The sequence below is a fragment of the Anomaloglossus baeobatrachus genome, chromosome 2 (genome assembly GCF_048569485.1).
Source record: "Anomaloglossus baeobatrachus isolate aAnoBae1 chromosome 2, aAnoBae1.hap1, whole genome shotgun sequence".
In the NCBI taxonomy this organism is placed as follows: domain Eukaryota; kingdom Metazoa; phylum Chordata; class Amphibia; order Anura; family Aromobatidae; genus Anomaloglossus; species Anomaloglossus baeobatrachus.
Window position 1 is genome coordinate 727248582 of NC_134354.1, and position 22482 is coordinate 727271063.

Consider the following 22482-nt stretch of genomic DNA (forward strand, 5'->3'; position numbering starts at 1 on the left):
AACTGTATGTGTACACCTTAGCTTATGTTAAATGTGGGGGTGACCCGTCACTAAATTTTAACCTGTTTTTAATGACCATTTGGATGTGTATCCCCACTATGTCTAATAAAATTTGTTCAATTTTTTGCACCTAAAAACTCTTGTCCTCTCTCTTGTTTGAAGTTTGCAGGCTCTAACTTATTTGCATCTTATCAAACCTGCTAAATCTTCAGGGGGTTGAAGACTACTTGTAGGCACTGTATGTGGAAAGGCCTGCCCCAGTGATCGGGAAATGTTCCCCGCCTCCCGCATCGGTCCCTTGACAGACTGCCAAAAAACGTTGGCGTGTCCAACACTCTGTCCCCGCTAGCGGAAGGATTTCCCTTTGCAGCACTTCCGAGTCGCTCAGGACAGCGTGCGTACAGGAGATGGACGGCGGGCTCATGGAGGTCGCCGGCCGGGAAGCTCACAGCCCGCATCGCCCCCTCTGGGGGGGGGTCCTGAAGGCTGGAGCGGCGGTCCCCCACCGATGTGAGGGAGGCAGCAGGAGGAGGAGCAGAGCCCGACCAACGCTGCCCATCTAAGAGGTATATTACATATAAAAAAATAAATACATTAAAAAAAAATGATAGAGATATAGATGGATAGTACGCTGTAGTTTGCCAGCCACCACATCATAGGAAAAAAAGAAAACCTCTCCATGCCCCATGGGGACAGGAAAGCCACTGGCTATGGGAGGGTCCTTTTAACCTATCTTGTGCTTCCTGTCCCTATTAGGGCGTGGAGAGACAACCTTCAATGCTGTCGTGGAAGGGACTAGAGAAAAATGGCACCCGGAAGTAGCGAGCGCACAGATGTGATCTTGAGCCGAGAGCTCCATCTGTGCACACACCGACTCAGAGCACCATTATTTTGAAACCCGCACTGCCGACATTTTCAGGATGGCGCCTGCAGCCACAGCACAGCACCCTCGGCCTGCAGCCCCAGCACAGCGACTGCGACTTGTGTCCACCAGCCCCGGTAAGCAACAATTGGACTAAGACGCCCCGTCATTTTCCTCCCAAATTTTTGGGAGGAAAAGGGAGTCTTAGGCTATGTGCCCACAGGGACAGTGTCCTGTGGATATATCTGCAGGACATTCCGCAGGAGCTCCCAGAAATCCGCAGCACAGATTTGTCAGTTTTCATGCTGCGGATGTATTGCGGAATGTCCTGCGGATATGCTGCGGTCATTCTGCATTGCGGATATAGTACCATGGCTTCGGCACTGCATCCTCAATGCAGAACAAGTGCTGCAGTGATCGGGGAGTTCATACTTACCTCCATCACGCAGCACTTCACTCTCAGTCTCCGGCCGTGTCTACGCTGTGCTGGAGAGGGTGGGCGGGCCTGAACTAGCTTCGGCTGTCACATGACCGGAGCTCGTGCAGGCCCCGCTGCCCACCTCCTCCTTCCAGCTCCTGGCTCCACCGCACTCCTCTGCACCGGAGGAAGTGACTCCACTGTCTTCTATCAAAGCAGGTAAGTATGGGACCCTGCGGAGAAATCCACAGGAATAATTCACATGCTGCAGATTTTTCCGCAGGGAAATTTGCATTATTTCCGCTGTGGAAAAAAACGCAGCATGGGCACAGCAGTTCCAAAATCCTATAGAAATGGCTGGGGACTTGCTGTACTGTGGATTTTTTAAAAACCCGCAGAATTTCCGCGAACAAATGGCGGCAAATTCCGCAAATTTTCCGCAGCATGGGCACATAGCCTTATAAAAAAAAAAAAAATATAGTAATATAATATATTTAAAAAAAATATAAAATATACACAAACACACACTTTAAAAATAGGAAGCCACAATAAAGGGTAATCTTATATCATAATAATAAAGAGAGTCTATTTCTTGTATCCTTTATTAAAAAATACTGCTGTACATGTGAAAACCAAAAAAGAAAAATATAATAAAAGTGAAGCATTTAGGGGGATCATGACACGGGAACAAAAAATATCTTTATGAGAAGTCTGACAATACAGGATTCACTTAAGGGTAAATAAAAATATGTACCATTCCATCATATTTACACATCAGAATGAAAAATGTTACATGTGTACAAAAACTGAAAATTTACACGACTGGTTTTCTGTGTGCTTTTATTTCTGCAGAAAGAATGATGATCTTGTATCCCATCACTAAGTGTTTGCGTGTTTGGAAAGCATGCTGGGAATTAGTTTCATATTTTAAGTAACCAGAAAAATAAACAAAAGCAAACCTTCAGTCCATACAATACCTGTAAAATGCTTAAAAAAGGCTCTGAAACAAATGTAAGTGCATGTGTTACCGGATAATTTATTTTTTTTTTCCTTATTTTCCTTGACTTTTACATTTTTTTTAATCAAATCCTGAGATTTAAGAACCCAGTTGTACGAAGGGAAAAAATATAAATAAATAAAATAAAACCCAAATAAGTTGCATAGCCCCACCCTCCATAATAATGCAAGTGGTCTGCTGGTCTAATATCGGTATGGTATACCGCATTATAATCCCACACATTGGCCCAACCCACCCTCTGAAACAAAAAAACAAAAAAAAACATTTAAATTACAGAAACATGATCTGATCCCCTTATCCTATGCAATGTGGGTGAGGGAGGAGGGGCACGAGGTCTGTATGTTTGTACATGCATGGCCTTTAACTCAACATGAAGGCAGGGGGAGGGGATATTGATTTGCACTTATAAATTAAGCATCTCTTTCTAGAATAAAAGTACTTTTCTTTTGTACAAAAAATTGCAAGATGATTTGTCAAAAACATAAAAAAGACAGCTGCTTTTCTTTCATGTACATAAGCGAATGATAAAAGACAGTTCTTGCTTAAATTCTCCCCAACAATGGCAACAGGGTAAATATCCTTAGAAAAAGTTACAGAAGTGTGGCAAGTGGTAACAATTGTTTCATGGTTGCAACAGAGGAAAGGAAAAATATAGTGTGTGTATGTATGCGAGTGCGTGCATGTATGTGTGCGCGTGCATGTATGTGTGCGCGTGCATGTATGTGTGCGCGTGCATGTATGTGTGTGCGCATGTGTGGGCATGTATGTACGTGCATGTATGTACGTATGTATGTGCATGTATGTACGTATGTGCATGTATGTACGTATGTGCATGTATGTACGTACGTGCATGTATGTACGTACGTGCATGTATGTACGTACGTGCATGTATGTACGTACGTGCATGTATGTACGTACATGTATGTGCATGTATGTATGTACGTGCGTGCATGTATGTACGTGCGTGCATGTATGTACGTACGTGCATGTATGTACGTACGTGCATGTATGTACGTACATGTATGTGCATGTATGTATGTACGTGCATGTATGTACGTGCGTGCATGTATGTACGTGCGTGCATGTATGTATGTACGTGCGTGCATGTATGGATATGAGTGCATGTATGGATATGAGTGCATGTATGTATGAATATGCATGTAAGTATGAATGTGCATGTATGTATGTATGTATGTATGAATGTGCATGTATGTATGAATGTGCATGTATGTATGTACGTGCATGTATGTATGTGCATGTATGGATATGAGTGCATGTATGTATGAATATGCATGTAAGTATGAATGTGCATGTATGTATGAATGTGCATGTATGTATGAATGTGCATGTATGTATGAATGTGCATGTATGTACGTACGTACATACATGAGTGCATGTATGTACTTATGTGAATGCATGTATGTACGTAAGTGCATGTATTTATGCAAGTGCATGTATGCGAGTGCATTTAAGTGCACGTATACACGTCTGCATGAATGTGCGTATGTATAGCTAAAAAGGCATATGTAAATTTTGAGTGTGCCTAGCATAGATGCATGTATGTTTGTCTGAAAGTGCACGCTGTCTGCCTCTATATAAACCTGTCAGTATGTGTGCGCATGTCTATTTAGGCATGTCTGGCAGTATGAAAACATATGTGCATGTATTAATGTAGATGTATGAAGTAATATGCACTGAGCACAATTTTAATTGCAATGTTCTTTTCCAAATGCAAAATCCGATAAGGGGTTTTTAAAGCTTATAAAGGAAAAAAAAAAAATATGGAGGGCTGAGAAGCAGCAAAGACTTCTCTACATAATACACATAATGAGAATCATTAAAACTGAAGAAGTCAACATGTATAATGAAGCTTCACAAGAGTCTTTCCGATCGTGTTGGATCTTCTCGTACTCCATTCTGTGTTGTATGACGTAGCATATTGGATCATTAAAATATATCCATATTAAGTGCCAAAAAAATAAGGGTGGTTCCAGTCCGTTCTAATATTTGGCAGTCTATAACGTAGCGGGTTTTGTTTTTTTCCTCCCTCTTTTTTACACTAAATTCATGGAATAATTGGTGCCACAGATTTTAAGTAAGAAAACAAGGGAGGTGAGAGAAGATGGAGTCATTTAAAACAATTATTTCAAATAATTCTCAATAAAGCGCCAAAAAGATCCTGGCCCCAGTTATTTATTCAGTTATTTTTAACAGTGTCTCCATATCCAGTGTAACATACCCTAGCGAGGAGGAGGTTTTTGACATGATGACGAATAAAAGGTTTGGTAGGTATTCCTGAAATTTGTGGCAATTACTTAAAAAAAAAAAAAAAAAAAAATATAGGAAACATTTTGTACAAGCAGAAAATTGTCTATACAACAGGCGGTGGCTTTTTTTTATTCGTGTTTTTTCTTTTTTTTTTTACAAGTTACAAAAATAAAGTGGAGCTCCATGAAGTGTTGTAATCGTGCACGGTGACGGAGATGAACACCTTTTGTTGGTTCGTGGATGGTTCCCATCCGCCTTCACAAGAGCTTGAAAGCTACACAATTCTCTAAAAAGATTGAAGTTGGGGGGAAAAGAAAAAAAAAAAAAAAGAAGAGGTAAGGTTTTATGGAGCGGATCTACGACCAGGACACAGGCTAGTCACGATTTTCGGCATTGGTGAAGACTATACTGTGGCCCTGAACATAAAAAAAAAAAAAAAAAAAAAAAAAAAAAGATAGAAAAAAAATTTCCCTTAAATGTCAGAAAGTCTTCAAAATTAAAAAAAAAAGTAGTGCATACAGGTGGAGAAAAAATAAAAACGAACATCATGCGTGTTCCTAGATTAAAAAGGAAAGGATTCTTCACAGATAAAGCCTCCGGGTAACTGAAACACAATGTGTTTTCCCTTCAAGTAACAGTGTACCTGACTGAAGTGCAAGCAGCTTTGCTCATCTCCGGTTTTGATTCCCAATAGTGAAATGAGATGACAACGACAACTCAGCTGTAGTGCAATTTGCAATCGGTTTAGTTCCTCAGCAATGTCCTGCATGCTTTCAGCAAATACTACAACTGACCATTCGCTGCCGCTACCAGTTCTTGAAACGTGTTCTCAAAGCAGCGTTTTAGATCACTGTACGTTACCACAAGTACACTCTTCTCGTCTCTGGATATGAGGCTGATCTTCTCTGGCACGCCGGCATCTAACTGCAAAGAAATTGAGGGGGAAAAAAAAAATTAAATAAAAATATATGATAATATATAAAAATTATACATCTTTAAATTTTTAAAGAAACTTAGCAAGATATACCCCATATACCATATTTTTCGGCTTATAAGATGCACTTTTCCTCCCAAAAATTTGGGAGGAAAGTGAGGGGTGCGCCTTATAATCCAAATGTAGCTTACCAGGGAAGGGTATCAGAAGGCAGGGGCAATGCGGCGGCGGCAGATGGGCTGGGGCGGCGGCGGCAGATGGACTGGGGCGGCGGCGGCAGATGGACTGGAACGGCGGCGGCAGATGGACTGGAAGCAGATGGACTGGGACTGGGGCGGCAGATGGACTGGGGCGGCAGATGGACTGGGGCGGCAGATGGACTGGGGCGGCAGATGGACTGGGGCGGCAGATGGACTGGGGCGGCGGCGGCAGATGGACTGGGGCGGCAGCAGATGGACTGAGTCTCCAGGTGGTGAGGGCTTTAAAGAATAGTGCCCGGACTGTGTGTGTGTGCAGATTTAGCTGTCGGCTCAAGATTTCATCTGCGCATGCACCACCTCTGGCCCACTGATCTCCCAGCAGAGTATTTACGGAAAATGGCGCCCGGAGGTGGTGAGTGCGCAGATGAGATTTCAACTGGTCATCGAGCCAATAACTCAGTCTGTGTATGTGCCAACTCCAGGCACCATTGGAAGCCCTCACTCCCCATAGACCCAGTCACAGAGCCAATCTCTGCCGCAGCCCTAGCACAGCCGCTACCAGTTTCTGGGACACCCACTGCAGCATCGCCCCTGCCTCCTGTGACCCCGCTCCACCAGATTATTAGACGGACCCTTTTTATTTCTTCCACCCTTTTTTTCTTTAAATTTGGGGTGCATCTTATAAATTGAAAAATACGGTACATCAATTACTAAAGGCATCCTGTTCTTCAGATATCCGCGTCAGTTCAGGTACTCCCATATCAGCTTTGGGGTTAAAAGCAGTAAGTGAAGGCGGCTAATTCACCAACTCATTTCAAAAGCCAAGCCAGCCTCCTTCTCTACTCATTTCAAAAGCTGAGCGACAGATGGACAGTCATCCCTCTCCACACAGATGGCGTCCTGTTTTGGCCCCAAGCTGTAAATGGTGTTGCTGGCACCGGCACCAATATCGGCAGATCAGTGCACCCTTGTTAATTGGAGTATGGGAGCAAGTTGTGCACTGATCACTTTAAGCACACTTTATGTGGACAACACCTTCAAAAATGAGGATTAAAGCAGAGATACCAGATAGAAAGATTCCCACTCAGGCATTCACTCCTCCGGCCGGAGCCTGAAGTTCAGAGAGAATATTGGTTATTTATCAGCCATGAAGTAATCTCTGTGTATTACACAGGAGGAGAATACTGCTGCTGCTAATAAGGTAAATAAACTAGAAGAAACCGCTACATGTATATGGTTTATCAGAGTCTCAGACATGCACAGAACTCACAACAGACAGTGACGAGCGGTTTTACTTCTGTAGCCGTTTCTTTTGGCCTCCTCCATAATACACAGATTGCATGATGTCATATTCAACATGAAGACAGGAAGTCTCACACAGCTGTTATATAGGCAGACAGTGGAGAGCCCAACTTCAGCTTCCTTCTTAAAGAAGTTAAAGGGCCAAATCTTTTATACGAAATTAGCAAGTAAAATTATGCTTATAGAATAGAAAGTGTTACATTTTGGCATACGTTTCACTTTTTTTTTTCTTTTTTAAAAAGTGGCCAGACAAATTAGGAGACAAGAAGAGAGGCCATTTCTATAACCATTTTCATGGACGCACTGACTGGCCTATGAAGCTCCCTAAGCTAGCAGGCAGTCTACATTACCTTGTTAAGACAAGATACAATATGACTGAGGTCAATCCAGGGAGTCCCCGCTTCTGTCACCTGATGGAAAATATGATCCCGAAAGAGTTTCAGCAAATACCTGTCCCCGGTTTCCGACCAGGCTGGGTCTTTTTGAAATCTATTAAATAATGAAACATTATGAAAGTATTGGTTTGTAGTAAAACAAAAAAAAAAAAACAACAACAAACCACACTACTATGTCTGGATTTAATCCATTGTATGAAGTTATGAAGTCGAAAAACACAATTGGGTGTTTCATTAAGACTTGCGTAGAACATGCCAGTCTTGAATCAATTGCTCGCTGCAGTACACTGACCTAATTCATTAAGCGGTGATCTATTCTTCATATGCACTACCGCCAGAAATGCACACCAACCGGGGACTGGTGACCATTTCTGGAGTAAGTTGCACCACTTAAATTAATCATAAACTGTGCCACATAACAGGTCTAAGGCTCTGTTCACACTAAAAAAAGGGAATTTTGTTTACTTACCGTAAATTCCTTTTCTTCTAGCTCCTATTGGGAGACCCAGACAATTGGGTGTTTAGCTTCTGCCTCTGGAGGCCACACAAAGTATTACACTTTAAAAAGTGTAACCCCTCCCCTCTGCCTATACACCCTCCCGTGGACCACGGGCTCCTCAGTTTTGGTGCAAAAGCAGGAAGGAGGAAACTTATAAATTGGTCTAGGGTAAATTCAATCCGAAGGATGTTCGGAGAACTGAAGACCATGAACCAAAAGAACAATTCAACATCAACAACATGTGTACACAAAAGAACAACCAGCCCAAAGGGCACAGGGGTGGGTGCTGGGTCTCCCAATAGGAGCTAGAAGAAAAGGAATTTACGGTAAGTAAACAAAGAAGGGAATTTTGTTTACTTACCGTAAATTCCTTTTCTTCTAGCTCCAATTGGGAGACCCAGACAATTGGGTGTATAGCTACTGCCTCCGGAGGCCACACAAAGCACTACACTTAAAAGTGTAAAGCCCCTCCCCTTCTGCCTATACACCCCCGTGGGATCACGGGCTCCTCAGTTTTAGTGCAAAAGCAAGAAGGAGGAAAGCCAATAACTGGTTTAAAAACAAATTCGATCCGAAGAAACATCGGAGAACTGAAACCATTCAACATGAACAACATGTGTACCCGAAAAAACAAAAATCCCTAAGAAAACAGGGCGGGTGCTGGGTCTCCCAATTGGAGCTAGAAGAAAAGGAATTTACGGTAAGTAAACAAAATTCCCTTCTTCTTTGTCGCTCCTAATTGGGAGACCCAGACAATTGGGACGTCCAAAAGCAGTCCCTGGGTGGGTAAAATAACACCTCGTGATAGGGTCGAAAAAACAGCCCTTTCCTACAGGTGGGCAACCGCCGCCTGAAGGACTTGTCTACCTAGGCTGGCGTCCGCCGAAGCGTAGGTATGCACCTGATAATGCTTGGTAAAGGTGTGCAGACTCGACCAGGTAGCCGCCTGGCACACCTGCTGAGCCGTAGCCTGGTGCCGTAATGCCCAGGACGCACCCACGGCTCTGGTAGAATGGGCCTTCAGCCCTGAGGGAACCGGAATCCCAGCAGAACGGTAGGCTTCAAGAATTGGTTCCTTGATCCATCGAGCCAGGGTGGATTTGGAAGCTTGCGACCCTTTACGCTGACCAGCGACAAGGATAAAGAGTGCATCCGAGCGGCGCAGAGGCGCCGTGCGGGAAATGTAGATTCTGAGTGCTCTCACCAGATCCAACAAATGCAAATCCTTTTCACATTGATGAACTGGATGAGGACACAAAGAAGGTAAGACGATATCCTGATTGAGATGAAAGGGGGATACCACCTTAGGGAGAAACTCCGGAATCGGGCGCAGAACCACCTTGTCCTGGTGAAACACCAGAAAGGGAGATTTGCATGACAGCGCTGATAGCTCGGACACTCTCCGAAGAGACGTGACCGCTACTAGAAAGGCCACTTTCTGTGAAAGGCGAGAAAGGGAAACATCCCTCATAGGCTCGAAAGGCGGCTTCTGGAGAGCAATTAGAACCCTGTTCAGATCCCAGGGCTCTAACGGCCGCTTGTAAGGAGGGACGATATGACAAACCCCTTGCAGGAACGTGCGTACCTGAGGAAGTCGTGCTAGGCGTTTCTGAAAAAATACAGATAGCGCTGAGACTTGTCCTTTAAGGGAGCCGAGCGACAAACCTTTATCCAAACCGGATTGTAGGAAAGAAAGAAGAGTAGGCAATGCAAATGGCCAGGGAGAAACTCCCTGAGCAGAGCACCAAGATAAGAATATCTTCCACGTCCTGTGGTAGATCTTGGCGGAGGATGGTTTTCTAGCCTGTCTCATGGTGGCAATGACCTCTTGAGATAATCCTGAAGACGCTAGGATCCAGGACTCAATGGCCACACAGTCAGGTTCAGGGCCGCAGAATTCTGATGGAAAAACGGCCCTTGGGACAACAAGTCTGGTCGGTCTGGTAGTGCCCACGGTTGGCCTACCGTGAGGTGCCACAGATCCGGGTACCACGACCTCCTCGGCCAGTCTGGAGCGACGAGGATGGCGCGGCGGCAGTCGGACCTGATCTTGCGCAGCACTCTGGGCAACAGTGCCAGAGGTGGAAACACATAAGGTAGCCGGAACAGCGACCAATCTTGAACTAAGGCGTCCGCCGCCAGAGCTCGGTGATCGTGAGACCGTGCCATGAAAGCCGGGACCTTGTTGTTGTGCCGGGACGCCATTAGGTCGACGTCCGGCATCCCCCAGCGGCGACAGATCTCCTGAAACACGTCCGGGTGAAGAGACCATTCCCCTGCGTCCATACCCTGGCGACTGAGGAAGTCTGCTTCCCAGTTTTCCACGCCTGGGATGTGAACTGCGGATATGGTGGATGCCATGTCTTCCACCCACGTCAGAATCCGCCGGACTTCCTGGAAGGCTTGCCGACTGCGTGTTCCTCCTTGGTGGTTGATGTATGCCACCGTTGTGGAGTTGTCCGACTGAATTCGGATCTGCTTGCCTTCCAGCCACTGCTGGAAGGCTTGTAGGGCAAGATACACTGCTCTGATTTCCAGAACATTGATCTGAAGGGTGGACTCTTGCTGAGTCCACGTACCTTGAGCCCTGTGGTGGAGAAAAACTGCTCCCCACCCTGAAAGACTCGCGTCTGTCGTAACCACCGCCCAGGATGGGGGTAGAAAGGACTTTCCTTTTGACAATGAAGTGGGAAGAAGCCACCACCGAAGAGATTCCTTGGCCGCCTGAGAAAGGGAGACGTTCCTGTCGAGGGACGTCGACTTCCCGTCCCATTGGCGGAGAATGTCCCATTGTAGTGGACGCAGATGAAACTGCGCGAAAGGGACAGCCTCCATTGTTGCTACCATCTTCCCTAGGAAGTGCATGAGGCGTCTTAAGGGGTGTGACTGGCCTTGAAGGAGAGATTGCACCCCTGTCTGTAGTGAACGCTGTTTGTCCAGCGGAAGCTTCACTATCGCTGGGAGAGTATGAAACTCCATGCCAAGATATGTTAGCGATTGGGTCGGAGTCAGATTTGACTTTCAAAAGTTGATGATCCACCCGAAACTCTGGAGAGTCTCCAGCGCAACATTCAGGCTGTGTTGGCATGCCTCTTGAGAGGGTGCCTTGACCAGTAGATCGTCCAAATACGGGATCACAGAGTGACCTTGAGAGTGCAGGACTGCTACTACTGCTGCCATGACCTTGGTGAAGACCCGTGGGGCTGTCGCCAGCCCGAAAGGCAAAGCTACGAACTGAAGGTGTTCGTCTCCTATAACGAAGCGTAGAAAACGCTGATGCTCTGGAGCAATCGGCACGTGGAGATAAGCATCCTTGATGTCTATTGATGCTAGGAAATCTCCTTGAGACATTGAGGCGATGACGGAGCGGAGGGATTCCATCCGGAACCGCCTGGTTTTCACGTGCTTGTTGAGCAGTTTTAAATCCAGAATGGGACGGAAAGACCCGTCCTTTTTTGGCACCACAAACAAATTGGAGTAAAAACCGTGACCTTGCTCCTGAAGAGGAACAGGGGTCACCACTCCTTCTGCCTTTAGAGTGCACACCGCTTGCAGAAGAGCATCGGCTCGGTCGGGAGGTGGAGAAGTTCTGAAGAATCGAGTTGGAGGACGAGAACTGAACTCTATCCTGTACCCGTGAGACAGAATGTCTCTCACCCAACGGTCTTTGACCTGTGGCAGCCAAATGTCGCCAAAGCGGGAGAGCCTGCCACCGACCGAGGATGCGGAGAGAGGAGGCCGAAAGTCATGAGGAAGCCGCCTTGGTAGCGGGTCTTCCGGCTGTCTTTTTTGGGCGTGACTGAGCCCACAAAGAATCTGAGCTCCTCTGATCCTTTTGGACGAGGAGAATCGGGACCTGCCCGAGCCTCGAAAGGACCGAAACCCCGACTGTCCCCTCCTCTGTTGGGGTTTGTTTTGTCTGGGCTGAGGTAAGGATGAATCCTTACCCTTGGACTGTTTAATGATTTCATCCAAACGCTCACCAAACAGTCGGTCACCAGAAAATGGCAAACTGGTTAAGCACTTTTTGGAAGCAGAATCTGCCTTCCATTCCCTTAACCACAAGGCTCTGCGTAAAACCACGGAGTTGGCGGATGCCACTGCCGTACGGCTCGTAGAGTCCAGGACAGCATTAATCGCGTAAGACGCAAATGCAGACATTTGAGAGGTTAAGGATGCCACCTGCGGAACAGATGTACGTGTGACCGTGTCAATCTGTGTAAGACCAGCTGAAATAGCTTGGAGTGCCCATACGGCTGCGAATGCTGGAGCAAACGACGCGCCGATAGCTTCATAGATGGATTTCAACCAGAGCTCCATCTGTCTGTCAGTGGCATCTTTAAGTGCAGCCCCATCTTCCACTGCAACTATGGATCTAGCCGCAAGCCTAGAGATTGGAGGATCCACCTTGGGACACTGGGTCCAGCCCTTGACCACGTCAGGGGGAAAGGGATAACGTGTATCCTTAAGCCGTTTGGAGAAACGCTTATCTGGATAAGCGTGGTGTTTCTGGACTGACTCTCTAAAGTCAGAGTGGTCCAGAAAAGTACTTAATTTACGCTTGGGATACCTGAAATGGAATTTCTCCTGCTGTGAAGCGGACTCCTCCACTGGAGGAGCTGGGGGAGAAATATCCAACATTCTATTGATGGACGCTATAAGATCATTCACTATGGCGTCACCATCAGGAGTATCCAGATTGAGAGCGGTCTCAGGATCAGAATCCTGATCAGCTACCTCCGCCTCATCATACAGAGAGTCCTCCTGCTGGGACCCTGACCAGTGTGATGAAGTCGAGGGCCGCTCATAGCGAGCTCGCTTAGGCTGTCTGGGACTGTCGTCCGTGTCAGAGCCTTCACCCTGGGATGCATGGGACACCCCCGGAGCCCGGAGCTGTCCCAACTGAGGGGGACCAGGGAGCAATGATTCAACAGTGCCCATGGTCTGAGATACTGGTCTAGACTGCAAAGTTTCTAGAATTTTAGTCATAGTCACAGACAATCTATCCGCAAAAACTGCAAACTCCGTCCCCGTCACCTGGACAGTATTCACAGGTGGTTCTCCCTGGGTCACCTCTAGCAGAGGCCCCGGCCGAGCAAGTGCCACAGGGGCCGAGCACTGCACACAATGGGGTCAGTGGAACCTGCCGGTAGAGTAGCCTCACATGCGGTACAAGCAGCATAGAAAGCCTGTGCCTTGGCACCCTTGCTTTTTGCGGATGACATGCTGTTGTCTCCTCTGAGCAATCTAGGAGGGTATATAGCCAAGAATCACCAGCGACCGTACAGTGCAATGTATAGCATGCAAGCATAAAAATACAAATGTACACTTCGGCACTAGTGGGGTCAGCACCAGAGGTGCCGCTTACCGCCCGCTCAAACGCGGGTGTGTGGTCGCCAGAATCCCGTGTCTGGGTCTCCCAGAACTTGTCTCCCCTCTCCAGCTCAGACTGCACACAGGAATGGCTGCCGGCGTTCTGTGAAGAGGGGCGGACCGTGGGCGTGCCTCAGACAAAGTGCGGGAAACTGGCGTCCCACTGTGTCCAGTGTGAGGGCTGGAGTATGTAAAGTAGACTCCAGTCCTCTGCGCTGATGTTCTGTACAGCGTCCCGCCCTTCCCCTGACTGGCAGGCCTGGGGGCGGGAACGAAGCGAAACTAGGCCGCAAAAGCCGGGGACTCGAGTAATAAGCGCGGCCGTCATATATGCACGGCCAGCGCGGAAGTCCCCGGCGCACCACAAGTCCCAGCCGCGCCGCAGCGTAAACTGACAGCAGCGGCCGGCGCGGCAGTTCCCAATACATTAACTCACTCAGCAGAGCTGTAGTGAGTAGTGGCACAAGCGCGCAGCGCTGTTGTCCCCGGCGCACTAACACACCCAGCAATGCTGCAGTGTGTCTGCGCGCGGTCTGTACGGGGACACAGAGTACCTTGACGTAGCAGGGCCATGTCCCTGACGATACTCAGCTCCATATCCAGCAGATTCCCCAGCGGCTGTGGATGGAGCACGGTCTCAGTGCCTGGAGACCGGTAAAATCCCACTTCACCCAGAGCCCTAAGGGGGATGGGGAAGGAAGCAGCATGTGGGCTCCAGCCTCCGTACCCGCAATGGGTACCTCAACCTTAACAAACACCGCCGACAAAAGTGGGGTGAGAAGGGAGCATGCTGGGGGCCCTAGTATGGGCCCTCTTTTCTTCCATCCGACATAGTCAGCAGCTGCTGCGGACTAAACAGTGGAGCTATGCGTGGATGTCTGACCTCCTTCGCACAAAGCATGAAAACTGAGGAGCCCGTGATCCCACGGGGGGTGTATAGGCAGAAGGGGAGGGGCTTTACACTTTTAAGTGTAGTGCTTTGTGTGGCCTCCGGAGGCAGTAGCTATACACCCAATTGTCTGGGTCTCCCAATTAGGAGCGACAAAGAAATTCCCTTTTTCTTTGTCGCTCCATTGGGAGACCCAGACAATTGGGACGTCCAAGAGCAGTCCCTGGGTGGGTAAAAGAATACCTCAATCAAAAGAGCCGAAAACGGCCCCCTCTTACAGGTGGGCAACCGCCGCCTGAAGGACTCGCCTACCTAGACTGGCGTCTGCCGAAGCATAGGTATGCACTTGATAGTGCTTCGTGAAAGTGTGCAGACTAGACCACGTAGCTGCCTGACACACCTGCTGAGCAGTCGCCCGGTGCCGCAATGCCCAGGACGCACCTACGGCTCTGGTAGAATGGGCTTTCAGCCCTGAAGGGAGCGGAAGCCCAGAAGAATGGTAGGCCTCGAGAATCGGTTCCTTGATCCACTGAGCCAAGGTTGACTTGGAGGCCTGAGAGCCCTTACGCTGGCCAGCGACGAGGACAAAGAGCGCATCTGAACGGCGCAGGGGCGCCGTGCGAGACACGTAGAACCGGGAGTGCTCTCACTAGATCCAAAGAGTGCAAATCCTTTTCACACTGGTGAATTGAATTAGGGCAAAAGGAAGGCAAGGAGATATCCTGATTTAGATGAAAAGGAGATACCACCTTAGGGAGAAAATCCGGGACAGGATGCAGAACCACCTTATCCTGGTGAAAAACCAGGAAGGGGGCTTGGCATGACAGCGCTGCAAGCTCAGACACTCTCCGAAGAGATGTGACTGCCACCAGGAAGGCCACCTTCTGCGAAAGACGTGAGAGAGAGACATCCCGCAGCGGCTCAAAAGGCGGCTTTTAAAGAGCCGTCAGGACCCTGTTAAGATCCCAAGGTTCCAACGGACGTTTGTAAGGTGGGACCATGTGGCAGACCCCCTGCAGGAATGTGCGGACCTGCGGAAGCCTGGCTAGACGCTTTTGAAAAAACACGGAGAGCGCCGATACTTGGCCCTTGAGAGAGCCGAGTGACAAACCCTTGTCCATTCCAGATTGTAGGAATGAAAGGAATGTGGGTAATGCAAACGGCCATGGAGGAAAGCCGTTATCAGCGCACCAGGATAGAAAGATTTGCCAAGACCTGTAATAGATCTTGGCGGACGTTGGCTTCCTGGCTTGTCTCATGGTGGCAATGACATCCTGAGATAACCCTGAAGACGCTAGGAGCCAGGACTCAATGGCCACACAGTCAGGTTGAGGGCCACAAAATTCAGATGGAAAAACGGGCCTTGTGACAGCAAGTCTGGGCGGTCTGGAAGTGCCCACGGTTGACCCACCGTGAGATGCCACAGATCCGGATACCACGACCGCCTCGGCCAGTCTGGAGCGACGAGAATGACGCGACGGCAGTCGGACCTGATCTTGCGTAGTACCCTGGGGGTAGCATCGCCAGAGGGGGAAACACATAAGGCAGTCGAAACTGCGACAAATCCTGGACTAAAGCGTCCGCTGCCAGAGCTCTGTGATCCTGAGACCGTGCCATGAAGGCCGGGACCTTGTTGTTGTGTCGTGACGCCATGAGATCGACGTCCGGCGTTCCCCAGCGGCGACAGATCTCACGAAACACGTCTGGATGCAGAGACCATTCCCTCGCGTCCATGCCCTGACAACTGAGAAAATCTGCTTCCCAGTTTTCTACGCCCGGGATGTGAACTGCGGAGATGGTGGAGCCTGTGGCTTCCACCCACTGCAGAATCCGCCGGACTTCCTGGAAGGCTTGACGACTGCGAGTGCCGCCTTGGTGGTTGATGTAGGCGACGGCAGTGGCGTTGTCCGACTGGATTCGGATCTGTCTGCCCTCCAGCCACCAATGGAAAGCCAATAGGGCTAGATATACTGCCCTTATCTCCAGGATATTGATCTGAAGGGACGATTCTATCGGAGTCCAGGTTCCTTGAGCCCTGTGGTGGAGAAAAACCGCTCCCCAACCTGACAGGCTCGCGTCCGTGGTGACCACGGCCCAGGTTGGGGGTAGGAAGAATTTTCCCCGAGACAGAGATGTGGGTAGGAGCCACCACTGAAGTGATGTTTTGGTTGCAAGGGAAAGAGAGATGTTCTTGTCGAGGGAAGCCGCACTCTTGTCCCATTTGCGAAGAATGTCCCATTGGAGCGGCCGTAGATGGAATTGCGCGAACGGCACTGCCTCCATAGCTGCAACCATCTTCCCCAGGAAGTGCATGAGGCGCCTTAAGGGGTGTGACTGACTCCGAAGAAGTGATTGCACCCCCGCCTGCAGAGAAAGCTGTCTGTCCCGCGGTAGCTTGACTAACGCTGGCTGGGTATGAAACTCCATCCCGAGGTAAGTCAGTGATTGGGTCGGTGTCAACTTGGATTTCGGGAAATTGATGATCCACCCGAACTGCTGGAGAGTCGCCAGAGTGACGGTAAGGCTTTGTTGACACGCCACCTGAGAAAGTGCCCTGACTAGGAGATCGTCTAAGTAGGGGATCACCGAGTGGCCCTGAGAGTGCAGGACCGCCACGACGGATGCCATGACTTTGGTGAAAACCCGTGGGGCTGTCGCCAGGCCGAAAGGCAATGCCACGAACTGGAGGTGTTCGTCCCCGATGGCGAAACGCAGGAAACGTTGATGTTCGGGTGCGATCGGCACATGGAGATAAGCATCCTTGATGTCGATCGATGCTAGGAAGTCTCCTTGTGACATTGAGGCGATGACCGAGCGGAGAGATTCCATCCGAAACCGTCTGGTTCTCACATGTCTGTTGAGTAGCTTGAGGTCCAGAACGGGACGGAATGACCCGTCCTTTTTTGGCACCACAAACAAGTTGGAGTAAAATCCGCAACCACGTTCCTGAAGGGGAACGGGAATCACAACTCCTTCGATCTTTAGAGCGTCCACTGCCTGAAAAAGTGCGTCGGCCTGTGCGGGGGGTGGAGAGGTTCTGAAGAAACGAGCCGTAGGTCGGGAGCTGAACTCTATCCTGTAACCATGAGACAGAATGTCTCTCACCCATCGGTCTTGAACATGTGGCCACCAGGCGTCGCCAAAGCGGGAGAGCCTGCCACCGACCGAGGATGTGGCTAGGTGAGGCCGAGAGTCATGAGGAGGCCGTCTTGGAGGCAGTGCCTCCTGCGGCCTTTTGGGGGCGTGACTTGGACCGCCACGCATAGGAGTTCCTCTGGCCTTTCTCCGGCCGGTTGGACGAAGAGGATTGGGGATTGGCGGAGGGACGAAAGGACTGAAACCTAGATTGGATTTTTCTCTGCTGAGGTCTCTTAGGTATGGACTGGGGTAAGGAGGAGTCCTTTCCCAAGGATTCCTTAATAATCTCATCCAATCGTTCGCCAAATAAACGGTCGCCAGAAAAAGGCAAACCAGTTAAGAACCTTTTGGAAGCAGAGTCTGCCTTCCATTCGCGCAGCCATATGGCCCTGCGGACTGCCACGGAGTTAGCAGATGCTACAGCCGTACGGCTAGTGGAGTCCAGGACGGCGTTCATGGCGTAGGACGAAAAAGCTGATGCCTGAGAGGTCAAGGAAGAAACATGTGGAGCAGAATTCCGTGTGACAGCATTAATCTCAGTCAGACAAGCAGAGATTGCTTGGAGAGCCCACACAGCCGCAAAGGCTGGGGCGAAAGATGCGCCCGTGGCCTAATAAATAGACTTCACCAAGAGCTCTATCTGTCTGTCAGTGGCATCCTTCAGGGATGAGCCATCGGTAACAGCCACAACAGACCTAGCAGCCAATCTAGAGACTGGAGGATCCACCTTGGGAGAGTGTGCCCAGCCCTTAACGACTTCAGGTGGAAAGGGATAACGCGTGCCAGAGTGCCTTTTAGCAAAACGCTTGTCCGGGACCGCCCTGGGCTTCTGGACAGCGTCCCTGAAGTTAGAGTGATCAAAAAACGTATTGCGCGTACGTTTGGGGAACCGAAATTGGTGTTTCTCCTGCTGAGAAGCCGACTCCTCTACAGGTGGAGGCGGGGGAGAGAGATCCAACACCTGGTTGATGGACGAAATAAGATCATTTACTAAGGCGTCCCCCTCAGGGGTATCAAGGTTGAGGGCGAAGTCAGGGTCAGAGCCCTGAGCTCCCACGTCCGCCTCGTCATCCTGAGAGTCCTCAAGCTGAGATCCAGAGCAGCGTGAGGAGGCCGGGGAAGAGTCCCAGCGAGGCCGCTTAGCCGGTCTGGGACTGCGATCCGGGCAGGAGTCCTCCGCCTGGGACGTAGGGGCTATCCTAGGAGCACGCTGCGGCGCGGACCGAGAATGCCCTGGAGGAGACAAAGTAACAGGGGCCGGGGCCTGTGAAGAGCCCGGTCTGGACTGCAATGCCTCAAGGAGCTTAGATGACCATTTGTCCATAGACTGTGCAATGGATTGAGAAAGTGACAGAGTTTCTCAGCGAAAGAGGCCAATGACGGTGACTCTGTCCCTGCAGCCTGCTCAGGAGGAGCAGGGGGATCTACATGAGCCGAGGGGCCCACCAGTGCCCTAGGCTCCGGCTGAGCGAGCAAGCGTGGCAGGAGTCGAGCATTGATCACAGTGAGGGTAGGTGGATCCCGCAGGCAACATAGCCCCACAAGAGGTACAGGCTGCGAAAAAAAACCTGTGCCTTAGGGGCTTTGCTCCTTGTGGACGACATGCTGTAAGAAATAAGTGTCCCTTAGGAGAGCAACCACTGAGGGTATATGGGAAAGGGTTATACAGCCGTTCCGAATAATATATATATATATATATATATATATATATATATATATATATATATATATATATATATATATATATATATATATATATATATATATATATATATATATATATATATATATATATATATATATATATATATATATATATATATATATATATATATAGTGACCGGTGCGGCTTACCAACCGCTGGTGTCCTCCAGATTCCCTGTCGTGGGTCCCCCGGAGCTGTAGAGCTGTGCAGCTGCAGCATACACCGGCAGAATGCCAAACATGGCCGCCGGAGCTCTCAAGGGGGGAATGGAGCCATGGGCGGCGCCGGCCAAAGGCGGGAATCTGGAGGCCCCATAGTGGTCAAAGAGAGGGGAGGGGAGACATGCGAAGATGCTCCAGCCCTCTGTTGGTAATCCCGCCCTTACCCCTGACAGGCAGGCCCGGGGGCGGGATTTTTCGCGACTAGGCCGCGATGAAGCCGGGGACGACAAGCAGGCACGGTCGGCGCGGAAGTCCGATGAAAACACAACGGACGGCGCTACTGGGGAGAAAGGCGACCTCTCTCCCCGTACCGTCCCCACATGGGGACACAGAGTACCTTCAAGGTGCAGGGCCCGGTCCCTGGGGATGAAAACGCTCCGGTCCAGCAGGTTTCACCAGGGGCTGCGGATGGAGCACGGTCTCAGCAGGTGAATGACCGGTGAGGCTCCCACTTCTCCCAGAGCCGCATAAGGGATGGTGAAGGAGACGGCATGTGGCTCCAGCCTGTGTACCCACAATGGGTACCTCAACCTTAACAACACCGCCGACATAGTGGGGTGAGAAGGGAGCATGCCGGGGCCCCTAGGGGACCTCTTTTCTTCCATCCGTCATACTATGTATGAGAAATCTTCTTTTTTTCTTTTTTCTATGAGTGGATGTGTGCCTCCTTCCACACAAAGCATAAAACTGAGGAGCCCGTGGTCCACGGGAGGGTGTATAGGCAGAGGGGAGGGGTTACACTTTTTAAAGTGTAATACTTTGTGTGGCCTCCAGAGGCAGAAGCTAAACACCCAATTGTCTGGGTCTCCCAATGGAGCGACAAAGAAAAGGGATTTTTCTCAAGAAATTTCTTGACTCTGAAAGATTTGCGCACTTGTGGTAAAAAAAACCCAAAACGCACCAATAACGCACCGAAAATCGCATGCGTGTTTACCGCGGTTTTTGGTGCGTTTTTTTCAGCACGTTGGTCTCTGCGTCTTTTTACCATTATCTATGGCAAACAACGCAGGTACCTGCAGAAAAGTAGTAACATGCACCTTTTTCTCCAGAAATTCTGCAGAAAGAAAGTGCTTGAGAGAAGAAAAAAAAAAACAAAAAAACGCAGTGTGCGCACAGCTATTTTTTTCCATAGGTTTTGCTGGGGAATTTCTGCAGAAATGTTACAACCATTTTCTCAAGAATTTTCTGCAGCAAAAACGCAAAAAAAAACCCCGCAGGTAAAAACAGTGTGTGAACAAGGCCTTAGTCTGCAGTGCCAGACCTCCCCGACTGCTTCCTTAAGGCCCTGTGCGCACTATGCATTTTTACCTGCGGTTTTGCTGCAGAAATTTCTGGAGAAATGTTTGTAATCTTCCTGCAGACATTTCCCAGCAAAACCTATGGGAAAAAAAAAGAAGGGAATTTTGTTACTTACCGTAAATTCCTTTTCTTCTAGCTCCAATTGGGAGACCCAGACGATTGGGTGTATAGCTACTGCCTCCGGAGGCCACACAAAGCATTACACTAAAAAGTGTAAGGCCCCTCCCCTTCTGGCTATACACCCCCCGTGGGATCACGGGCTGCTCAGTTTTAGTGCTAAAGCAAGAAGGAGGAAAGCCAATAACTGGTTTAAACAAATTCAATCCGAAGTAACATCGGAGAACTGAAACCGTTCAACATGAACAACATGTGTACCCGAAAAAAACAAAAATCCCGAAGGAAACAGGGCGGGTGCTGGGTCTCCCAATTGGAGCTAGAAGAAAAGGAATTTACGGTAAGTAACAAAATTCCCTTCTTCTTCGGCGCTCCATTGGGAGACCCAGACGATTGGGACGTCCAAAAGCAGTCCCTGGGTGGGTAAAATAATACCTCAAGTTAGAGCTGCAAAACAGCCCTCCCCTACGAGGAGGCAACTGCCGCCTGCAGGACTCTTCTACCTAGGCTGGCGTCCGCCGAAGCGTAGGTATGCACCTGATAGTGTTTGGTGAAAGTGTGCAGGCTCGACCAGGTAGCCGCCTGGCACACCTGTTGAGCCGTAGCCTGGTGTCGTAATGCCCAGGACGCACCCACGGCTCTGGTAGAATGGGCCTTCAGCCCTGATGGAACCGGAAGCCCAGCAGAACGGTAGGCTTCAAGAATTGGTTCCTTGATCCATCGAGCCAGGGTGGATTTGGAAGCTTGCGACCCTTTGCGCTTACCAGCGACAAGGACAAAGAGTGCATCCGAGCGGCGCAGGGGCGCCGTGCGGGAGATGTAGATTCTGAGTGCTCTCACCAGATCTAACAAATGCAAATCCTTCTCATACCGATGAACTGGATGAGGACAAAAGGAAGGTAAGGAGATATCCTGATTGAGATGAAAAGAGGATACCACCTTAGGGAGAAATTCCTGAATCGGGCGCAGCACCACCTTGTCCTGGTGAAACACCAGGAAGGGAGCTTTGGATGACAGCGCTGCTAGCTCAGACACTCTCCGAAGAGACGTGACCGCCACTAGAAAGGCCACTTTCTGTGAGAGTCGAGAAAGTGACACCTCCTTCATAGGCTCGAAGGGCGGCTTCTGGAGAGTAACCAGTACCCTGTTCAGATCCCATGGATCTAACGGCCGTTTGTACGGAGGGACGATGTGACAAACCCCCTGCAGGAACGTGCGTACCTGAGGAAGTCGTGCTAGACGCTTCTGAAAAAATACTGATAGCGCTGAGACTTGTCCTTTAAGGGAGCCGAGCGCTAAGCCTTTTTCCAAACCAGATTGCAGGAAGGAAAGAAAAGTAGGCAATGCAAATAGCCAGGGGGACACTCCTTGTGCAGAGCACCAGGATAAGAAAATCTTCCACGTTCTGTGATAGATCTTAGCAGACGTGGGCTTCCTAGCCTGTCTCATGGTGGCCACGACCCCTTCAGACAATCCTGAAGACGCTAGGATCCAGGACTCAATGGCCACACAGTCAGGTTCAGGGCCGCAGAATTCAGATGGAAAAACGGCCCTTGTGACAGTAAGTCTGGCCGGTCTGGTAGCGCCCACGGTTGACCGACCGTGAGATGCCACAGATCCGGGTACCACGATCTCCTCGGCCAGTCTGGGGCGACGAGTAAGACGCGGCGGAAATCGGACCTGATCTTGCGTAGCACTCTGGGCAAGAGTGCCAGAGGGGTAAACACGTAGGGAAGCTGGAACTGCGACCAATCTTGCACCAAGGCGTCTGCCGCCAGAGCTCTTTGATCGCGAGACCTCGCCATGAAGGTCGGGACCTTGTTGTTGTGCCGAGACGCCATTAGGTC

At 49.4% G+C, this 22482-nt stretch overlaps 1 protein-coding gene across 1 annotated transcript in view; it reads right to left on the reverse strand.

The window, feature by feature from the left end:
• Positions 1–1868: 1868 nt before the first annotated feature.
• The window catches only part of PAN3 (poly(A) specific ribonuclease subunit PAN3), a 135565-nt gene continuing 114951 nt past the window's right edge, over positions 1869–22482 (reverse strand). Inside the window, 2 exon segments of the mRNA XM_075337365.1 lie at positions 1869–5490; positions 7353–7491. Coding sequence (XP_075193480.1) covers positions 5350–5490; positions 7353–7491 — 280 coding nt within the window. The 3' untranslated portion in view covers positions 1869–5349.